At 40.2% G+C, this 10,697-nt stretch overlaps 1 protein-coding gene across 1 annotated transcript; it reads right to left on the bottom strand.

The window, feature by feature from the left end:
- Positions 1-468: 468 nt before the first annotated feature.
- Positions 469-3,202, bottom strand: LOC146620598 (adenylate cyclase type 2-like). The gene is made up of 4 exons (XM_085367678.1): positions 3,152-3,202; positions 2,936-3,050; positions 1,732-1,856; positions 469-621 (listed from the first exon to the last, which is right to left on the bottom strand). The coding sequence occupies exons 1-4, from the start codon at positions 3,200-3,202 to the stop codon at positions 469-471; spliced, it is 444 nt and encodes a 147-aa protein (XP_085223804.1).
- Positions 3,203-10,697: the final 7,495 nt, after the last annotated feature.

Below are 10,697 nucleotides of genomic sequence, written 5' to 3'. Positions count from 1 at the left end.
GCAGAGTCAAAAGTTATTTGGCATCCAAACTGTATCCTGTAGGGTGAGATAGGTTTTGATGCACCTTGCTGATAAGGGGTTTCTATGATAAAGCAACTACCACAAGCCTCCCAGAACTGAGGCAGAATATTAATTCAGCCCATTGGAGATTTTCACTCTCATTGAACTTGTACATTATTACATCAGACTGACTTGTGCAACTGTGTTTTTTCCAGCTCCCACATTCACATTACAGTATATTTTTAGGTGTTACTGCCTATCTCCTGTACATGCTACACTTACAGTTACATAAGTGACAAAATGTATACTACAGCTGTGGCATAGGTAATTTGTAACGCAACAGTAAATCCGATTTTTACCTCCTTGTAGATCAGGTCCCTTTATGCCCCACACTTTATAAAAGCAGCACTGAGAAATTCAAACCTCTTCAATCTGAAACAAAAGTCTTCGTGCCTGTGTAAATCAGGCTCAGGGCATTACGTTCCCCTGTGACAGGGACCGAGTCATCTCCGTGTGCACAAAGAAGGTCCTAAGCTCTCCTTTGCCCTTGACATTGATGATGCCTCTACAAGAGCACATGTACCCCAAGGTTAGAAGGATGTCACTCGTCTCCTCCGTCACCTGCAGGGAGAACCAGATGGGTGATGACCATTTTGCTCATCTTACATGACTGAATTAAATTCCTACAGGCAAAAATACTCAGCTGTCCACGGGAAAATTCTGCTGACCATTAACTCATCAGTAAACGGTTCTTCTTCGATGCAGTGCTTCATTAAAATCCACTGACAGCAGGATTGCGGTTGGATACCTCTTGTTTAAAGTCTAACATTTACGTTCATTTTTAGCCCTAACAGCAAAATGTGTGAGTCAAGCAGAGTTGCCAACACTGGTGCATATTTGGATTCGGTCGTTAATAGATGAATTAAACAAAAACATAAAAATTCAATGTGTAAGTTAAAGCGAGAGAGTACTCCCAAAGCACAAAGATGAAATACTGTGTGAACAACAAGCAAACAACATTGAAAGCCTGGGAATTTTACCATGAGTAAAAGTGACATTCTGGTAGGCAATATCAATGCTACTTTAACAGAAATTGTCTTATTTCTGCCTTCTATCTGTCTTAAAATATCATCCGGAAATCATGGAATGCAATTGCGAGCCCTGTAGTTGTGCCGCACTGCACAGCAGATGGCTCTATCAAATGTGTACAGGCCGCGAAATGTAATACAGCCCTCTGAAGACTGAATGATTGCCACAGCCACATGCCATGCAGCAGCTGAAAAACCATTCTGTCTTATCAGTGCTCAGACATGACATAAGATAGGATTTGACGATGCCATGTGATGTCAAGAAGATGAGATGTCCTTGCTGTAATAAATAGCACATAAGAAAGAAGAGTTTTATCTTTTTAAGCATCCGTATTGCCATTTAAATGTCTGCAGTATGAAGAAGGAGGTTTGCTGGTCCTTTGAAAGAAACTATCAGAATAAAATACCAGCTGATGTTTGACAGCTGTCTTAACATTTAGTATTGCAGTGAATAGGCAGGGTAAGTGGGTTTTTTTTAAATTTTATTTATGTCTTTAATTTAGTGTGTGAATGTGTGTGTGAATGGGTGGATGACTGAATGTAGTGTAAAGCGCTTTGGGGTCCTATGGACTAGAAAAGCGCTATACAAATGCAGGCCATTTACCATTTACCATTAAACTCAAACGTTCCCCAAATCATTTACCTGTATTTTCCCCAGGACTCCGGTGCTGTCCATTCTGCTGGCTACATTCACAGTGTTTCCCCAGATATCATACTGGGGTTTCTGGGCCCCAATGACTCCAGCTATCACTGGACCATGGTTAATACCTGACAAAGGAAACATTTTAGTAAACCTTTCAGACAGTGTCCCTATTGCTGCCATTCATTTGGAATTACCTTATTATTTTATAGTTACAAATATAAACTGCTTTTTTAGATTTCCTACTTGTTGAAAATGTATCAAAATCAAATGTTGATGCCACTGATTAACTATTGAGTGCTGCTCAAAGCCGACTTGAGCAGGAACCCTACTGCTTTGAGAACGAACAAAGCTTTTCACAAGATTTCGTCAGAACATGAAACAGAGGGCGAGCTAAATGCAGCTCAACTCTTAATCCCCAGCAGTCTGGAGGCTGTTCGCAGCACTGAGATGACACTGGGCCTCTCTTTGACTGAGCTTCTGACTCAGTCTCCAGATTGTTGGAAATTGCAATCTGCTCAAGTGTGCAGGAGGCGCATACAGTCTCACAGCTACTGGTTCGGTCCAGTCCCAGTGGGTGAGGGTGTGTACGGCTCTCTCATGGAGCATTTTCAGCCCCATCTGGAAGCAGCAGGGATGTACAGTCACTCACGCACACTGCTGAGTTAATGGTGCATCCCATGCTGAGATCTTAAGACACAGGTTGAAGGTATCGAACTCTGACTCTTATTGCACAGAGGGAGCTGGAGTATGCCTTCCTGCTGTTCTACCTCTTATTTTAGTCTTACTGCATAAATAAGCGTTAGTCTTGTTTTTTTCAGACATCTGTGCACTCTACATCTTACAGGAACTCTACACAAACAAGGGATGCATAGAGGCTCCATGACAGTGCAATTTTGGATGTATTGCAGTCAAGCTGATTCCTGCTTTTCATACAAAACTCTAGAAGTGGGATTCCAGAAAATATCATAACGAGAAGGCGGCAACAAGGAATGAAACTCCCACTGCAGTGATAGTATCTTGTTACATCATGTCATTTACCTGTAACGAGCTGTGGAATTTAATTAATCAGTTTAAACCACTCATTTTCAATTCTCATGTGAGGTCAGTACACTTAAATATGTGAACGATTACAGTGTAGTCCTGTATATATAAAATATTATATACATTACTTTGTATTTAATTTCAGCTTCTCTGCATAACTCACCAACTCTGAGTTTGAAGTCATTGAACGAGTGTTTGTTGATAAGATCCAGTTTTCCCATCAAGGCAAATGCAAACTCTACCATGGTCCCTATGTGCATATACTGCCTGTCATGTTCCTGGGAAACATAAAAAAGCACAACTAGAAACACATTAGGTTCTTGCATAATGTGCATACGGCAGTCACGCAAAAATGATGATGTCTTTGTAATGGGCCTACCTGTGATGTGTATTCAGGCCCTGGCGATGTGTTCAGCCCAGTAGCAGCCATATAAGTGCTGCCAATGGTCTTGATCTTTTCCACACCGCTGAACTTCGGTTTGGAAAGCAACTACACATGGAAATACAAACACAGCTCAACTAAATAAAACCCAAATTTATAGCAGCACAGACAATAAAACCTAATTGTATGAATCTGTAAAAAGCAATGCTCTTCACTGAGTCAAGCAGTGCAATGGTATCACGGTTTCTGTCTGTTTTTGTGGTGATCTGGGTATTTACCTCATCAAAGTCAGCAATGATTTCGTTGAGGAGCCTGAGGCACTCTAATCCTTCTTTGTTGACGTCAGACTCAGTGTAGAACTCTTTAAAGTCTGGGATAGAGGCAAACATGACACACACCAGGTCGTAGGACTGGTGGTACAGATCCTGCATGACAAAGAGAAGCAGAAGACAGAGTGGAGTCGTTAGCTTGTGCAGGTGCAAAACAATGCTGTAAAATTTGTTATGAAACTGATAAATTACAGATGAAGAGATTTTGAAAGACAAATATGGGATCTGCACCGCATATTGGGGGGTTTCTGTGTTTTATTCAGACCTAAAAAACAAACAAACTTCAAAACAAGTAAAAATCAATCACTGGGCAGCACATGAAACATAATTGACAAATTAAAGGAGGCAAATCACCCAAACCACCATCCAAAAAAACAACAAACAGTTGCTTTAAATCTCATTAGAGCATCTTGTTCTTGGACCCTGTTCAAGAACAGAAATGAAGTCAACTGCTGACTCGTCACTCAGGATTTCTGCAGCAGATGCTGCTCTCCTGTTTAATCTTACATGACCTCCAGGATGCCACATTCTCTGAACTCCCTCAGATCTAAAACTTCAGGGGATGTAACAGGATTTACAGCGATGAATGAGTCATGCGAGGCATCATACTGTCACACTACAAAACAAGTGTCAGGTTCATTTAAAGTTTGCACTTTCAAAATAAAAATCTGAGCTTTAGCCCTTATTATTTTAATAAACAACCAATGAATATTTCAGTTTAAATTAATCACACATTTTAAAACAGTGTATTCAATATTTTGCATTTGACAATTGTGTCTTGATATCCTGAATTAAACATCCTTCTTTTGTGATGCATCAGCGAATGAACGCAAAAGAACTTTGCACATAAACAAGCACTTTGAAGTCCTCTGTGTAATTCTACATTCATTAGTCCTGTAGCTATTGTGAAAATAAAATCTGGATAATGTTACATTTACATTAGTTATTATTATAAAAAACACCACAGATTATAAATTCCTACCTCATTCTTCCAGTTACGGGCCAGGAAGTGCTCTGCGACATGCGCGGGCAGGACATTCTCCAGCAAAACGCGGTTGAGGTTCTCCATGGTTTCAATCTCCTCACACTCCTTCTTGAACTTGTTCTTCCAGAGAAAGTCTAACCTACAGTAATATTCATTCTGTTACAAGAGGACACAGAGGTAAAGAGACTGAAGGTATAGCTGTACAGCTTTCTTCCAAGAAGTCACAGAGAAAAACAGAAACAGCCACAAATATGGACACCAACAAGCCTTAGGACATGAAATGTACAAAAATGCAAGAATTTAGGCACATTTACAAAAACCTCATACAGTATGACTTTTGGTCAAGGCAGACAAGACTGACCCAGTGATTTTTGCAGCTTTGCTTAAATGATGTAGTTACTTCACCAGTGTAATAACAAGGCCTTCTTCAGAGCCCAAGATCAGGAAGGACAAGTGGAATAAAATGTTCCAGGATCAGGTAGAATTAAAGGCTCTGATGGGATTGAGTATTTTTTTTCCTTTTCTTCAGCACTCACACCTCAGGTAGTCTGTGATGGCAACTCTAGTCAATCCTGTTTAATTGTCATATGCAGTGAACTGATCTGGTAAATAAAAATGACCAACCAAGGAAAAACGTGCTCGCAGGACGGGACAATTATGATCAAGCACTGCAGATGACCAGATTGGACAGCACAGATATTACCACATGTTACAGCCAGCAACAAAAATAGAGGCAGTAATTTAAAAACTGTGTGTACACAAATCAGAAGCGCATGTAACACTTTAGATATTAATAAATAGAATTTATTATTTATGGTGCAGATATAATTACACCTTATGGTAGAGACAACTACTTCAGTAATTTGTATTCTTCAAATACATTTAACTCTCTCTGAAAAGCGCATTTAGCTAAAGGGACGACCATGTGGAAACTGATGCAGTACTACAGAATCCCGCAGAAGCTCATCAACATCATCCAACAGCTTTATGAAGACTCGTCCTGCCGGATCATCCACAATGGAAAAATGACCAACCCCTGCGCAGTGAAAACTGGACTGAGGCAAGGCTGCATGCTGTCACCAACAATCTTCCTGATCGTCATGGGCTGGATCATGAGAAGAACCACAGAGAGCAGCAACACCGGCATCCAGTGGACCCTCACCAAACAGCTGGAGGACCTGGATTTTGCAGACGATATCAGCCTTCTGTCCCATAAGCAGCAACATGCACTGTCCAAGCTTACACGGCTCGCTGAGGAGGCAGAAAAGACCGGCCTGAAGATCAATGTCAGAAAAACGGAGGTGATGCGGTTGAACAACCGACAAGAACATCCACTGCAGCTACAGGGACAAGACTTGGTGGAAACCAACCGCTTTGTCTACCTAGAAAGCATAGTCAACAGTGATGGCGGCACAGATGAAGACGTTAGGAGCCGGATCAACAAAGCAAGGCTTGCATTCAACACCCTGCGACCCATCTGGAACTCCAAAGCCTTATCTCAGCGCAGCAAGATCTGCATCTTCAACAGAAACGTGAAAGCAGTCCTCCTGTATGGGTCCGAGACGTGGCGAGTGACCAACACCACTACCAGCAAGATACAGATTTTCATCAACAAGTGCTTGCGACACATCGTCAACATCAGATGGCCTGAGAAGATCTCAAACACAGACCTGTGGAAGGGAACCAGCCAGAACCCAGTTGATCAAGACATCAAGAAGAGAAAATGGGGCTGGATAGGCCACATACTTCGAAAACCACTAGACAACGTCACAAGGCAAGCACTGGACTGGAACCTTCAAGGGAAAAGGAGAGTGGGGAGACCCAAACAGACATGGAGAAGATCTGTCGAGAGCGAAGTGAAGGGCGCCGGAAAGACGTGGACCCAGCTGAAGAGAACGGTCCAGAACAGAGTCCGTTGGCGTGGTGTTGTTGCGGCCACCAACAGGAGTCTACAGGAAAATTGATTAAGTGTCAGTATCCAGTTCTGTCGTAGCTTTTCAGGACATCCACAGCATCCACAGTGAAAACCATTTCCAGCAGCCTTGCTGACAGTACACAGTAGAGCCCAGGTGATCAGCTCCATCCCATTTAAAAATGAAACAGCAATATTCCTTTGACCATGCCTACTCTCCTTGAGTGACAAAATCCTGAATGTGACACTATTCTAACCTATGCAAAGTAATATACTTTATTTATGATATACTGTGTACATGTATAACAAAAAAAAGAATCTGCATTTCTTACGCAAAATACTGGTGAAAAAACACTCTTAGACGCTTTTAGCATCAAGGTCTCGGTGGTCAATAGGAAGTAATGATGTAGCTGTTTATTTGTTCATCTTAAACATAACCTGCTCCATTGCACTTTAAGTGTATAGGTTACCTCCCTAAGCAAAAAATCCTTCGTCATATAGTACAGGCCTTGGGCTGTACAAATACGATGCTCCAATTCTAGTACGAACAATTCAGCAGAACCCCCAAACAAGTCAGAAGAACATGTTACTCTCCAGCCTCTGGTTTCTCTCTCACTACTAAATCTCAAATTACATCTGAGTAACAGCAGACTTGCTGATGTAAATCGCTGCCCCTGAGTGACTGAGGGAGGTTACACAAATTGGTCTAAAGATGCCTCTCTTTCAGTGTGTCACAGCAGCCAAAAAGCTTAACCATTTCTACCAAGTTCACTGATTGATTTTCACTTAGAAGATAAATGAGAGCCACTGTTTTTTCCTCACAAAGCTCTGAGATAATAAAGAGATACAGAGAGAGAGGCAGAACCAGCAGCATCAGAGCTACAAATTTGTCTGCATTTATAATCATCCAAAGCATCGCCGTTGTGACATATAAGAAATGAGTCACGTAAAACATTAGTGGCATTAAAATGTGTTAATCTATGAGAGACCATTAAGGGTCAAAGAATCTAAAGGAAGGTAGGTAAAAGATAAGGCTAAAGCTTAGCAATGCTCTCAACATGCTTCAAAAGACTAAGCTAGCAGCTGGTAAGAACACATCACATGGGAAAATTTCTAAATCAGAGGATTTTTTTTGGTTTTTTACATTTTGCAAATACAGTAAAAATAACTTTCCATCAACATCCAAAACCCGCAGCTAAAAAGAATGGAAAAAGTCCAATGATGGTGTAATAATGGCACACAGACGAAAACTACTTTTCTTTTAGCGATAAACTGTGCAGCAGGAGACCGATGACAACGCCATTCAGACTATTACAGCTTAGACTTACCTGCCTGGCAAGCACAAGCAGAGTGATGAAGAAGATAAAGAGGGATATAGAGCCCATAGTCTTCAGGTCTTTGAGAACTCCTGGTCTGGGCAGGAAAAAAATAGACAAATGTTTTTGTAAGATAAGAAAAAGATAAAGACAGAAATAAAATGCGACTGAACAACAACAACAAAAAAAAAGATAGAACAGCAAAAGAGGGCTAGAAAACTAAAAGTTATAGATGAGAAAGGGGATTTTTGACTGCAGTCAGTAGAGATGTCTAGCAGAGCGTTTTATTCCAACCTGTCACTTAATTAAGACTGTCGCTTCTGCTTTGCTGTGACAAGAGCTTGTTTACTGGATGCGTTTCGGAGGGGGGTTAGCCCTCCTGCAAGGGTGTATCGACTAGAGACATTTCTCAAGAAGGAAAAAAAAAAGCAAGTGTTCATGATCCTCAGAGATACAGCTCTGCACAAACTCTTGAATATAAAACTTCAGTCTTCCACTATCATAAAAAGCAAGGTTTTATCAACGTAGACTCCCACACAGTCCAAGCCCAAAGCATATTGGATGAAAGCTGATGCTAAAAACATTTAAACTGTCAAAAGACCTGCATTCTAATATAAGGAAGCACATTTTACATTTTTACTCTTAATCTTATCTCCAGTAAAAACTGGAGATGAAAAGTAGACGCACTGCAGCTGTGATTCTTCTTCTTCTTTTAACCCCTGGAGGATCTTAGAAAAATGCATACACTATCGGTCTTAGAGCCACAAATCGACCACGCCCAAAAAAGCGCTATAAAAAATTTATATATTAATAGTTTTTTTCCACTTTAAATTAGCCAATCTTTTAGACCTACTTCTCCTTGAAATATTCATGTCAAGTTTTAATTACATTTCGCGGATTTTAACCCTTTATATCCCGGTTTCGTCACATGAGCGCACTGCTTTTTTTGCCCCAAAAAACAAAAAACTTGAATATTTTCCAAAAAAAACATTTGAGGTAATATTCAATTGTTATTATAATTAGGCCTTTAGATGGACTAAAGATTGGCACCAAGAGTCATTTCGATCGCCTTTTATTTTTTTTCCAGGAGCGCATTTCATAAAATGTACACTATCGACCACGCCCAAAAAGTGCAATAAAAATATTAAATATTAATTTTTTTTTCACTTTAAATTGGTCAGTCTTTTAAAACTACTTCTCCCTGAAATATTCATATAAAGTTTTAATTATATTTTCGTTGTTTTAACCCTTTAAATTACAAAAAAACTAAAAAAAAAAAAAACTAAAAAACTAAATATTTTCCCAAAAAAACATTTGAAGTAATATTTGATTGTTATTATAATTAGGCCTTTAGATGGACTAAAGATTGGCACAAACAGTCATTTCGATCGCCTTTTATTTTTTTTTTCCGGACCAGAAAATGGTCTCCAGGCGGCAAATGCTCCTCCTCTAGGCCGGAATCGGTGCATGCTCCCGGGTTGACTCGCGACGATGACCGGGGCATGTTGCGTCGGACCCCTTTTTCCAACACACACATCCGGTATCACGTCACAACAAATACGTCATTTCCTGTTGATTAAAAAAAAAAAAAAATCCAACCTCAAACGGTCCTGGGGCCGAAAATTGTCCCGCCCGATCAGCGGGCGAAGCCGCTGCAGCACGCCGGAAATGACGCTTCATTCGCCGCAGGCCTCTTTAAGCAGCCCGCTGTTTTCCAGCCCCGGGTCAAATGTGGAGCAAGGGCGCCACCCGGTGGACAAATAAAAAAATTACAACTCTAAGGCCAGTACTGCAAGCGGAAGCGGAAGCATTACCGATCACGATCGATTTGACCGTAATTTTTTTGCCGTGAAAAATAGCGTTTATAATGGGTTTCAATGGGGCACAAATCGACCCTAGGACCAATAGCGTAAGTTTATCGCTAGCTTAGCCACTGAAGCTAATTTCCGGAAGTCATACTGAAATTTTAACAGTAAATGTGACCAAACTTTTTTTTGCAGACTTTCGCTATATTCCATTCAACACTGTGCAAATGGCAGGTAATCAAAATTTGAAAATAGCCACAAATAGCCACAAATCGACCCAAGACCCTCCAGGGGTTTTAATATAACCACACTATGGGCGGGCAAGTGCCTGTTTTTACGTGTTTTCGTTAGCAACAATGACGGTAAAACCATCGCGTGGTTCCGCTGTACGCTTGTTTGTTTTCCACGTAAACCTTTCACAATAAAGCTCAAGATCCTGTTGAGACTTTTCAAAACAAACTGAATCACATGAGAGAGTATGCAGAGTTTACAGATGAGAAGCAAACAAAGAGCCGTCAGACTCAAACTATATGTATACACCTGCCCGCCTTCGTAAACAACTAAATGCTATGTTGCCCTATCATTTTTTGATTGGTCCACATGGTATATTTTTTCACCAATAGGAAAGGCTGGGGGAGTTGGGAGGGGGACTGAGTGCTTTCTAGTGTTTTTCCTTATAAAAACCGTTTCTTCCCGCAGTAAATATAAACAACGATAGTATTCAGGAAGAAAACCTGCATATATTATACTGAACATAAAGTTGTTTGCAAAACTTGTGCATAATTTTTACAAATGTACAACTTCTATTCGCATTTCAAGTTATGAAAACAATTCCTTAAACATGTTTGTGGCTTTTACAGTAAAAATGACAAGTATTTTCTACTCGGATTTTGAATTTTTTTTGTCTGAATTTAGATCTATTGTGCAAATATAGTATAAATGAAAAATTAACTCAAATTTCAGATATTTGAGGTTGTGCCAAAAAAAAAAAGAAGAAGATTTTTTTAAAGGTGAAATATAGAGGTAAAATCTAAAGTAGTCAAAAACGGCCAATTATACTCTGGACCCCAGAGGGTTACTAAATACATTTACATGTCTTGGTGACTGCAGCTGGAACCTTGGCAAAAAGTGTATGTGTGTGTGTGGAATGCTAGCTACCAGCATTCATAATATAATAGTTACAATAGCAACAGTAA

The sequence above is a fragment of the Diplotaxodon limnothrissa genome, linkage group LG12 (assembly GCF_057381915.1).
Source record: "Diplotaxodon limnothrissa isolate DT_005_m linkage group LG12, D_limnothrissa_male_GT1.1, whole genome shotgun sequence".
NCBI lineage: Eukaryota > Metazoa > Chordata > Actinopteri > Cichliformes > Cichlidae > Diplotaxodon > Diplotaxodon limnothrissa.
The sequence above is the reverse complement of the archived record's forward strand: the minus strand, read 5'-3'. Positions and strand labels throughout refer to the sequence as shown.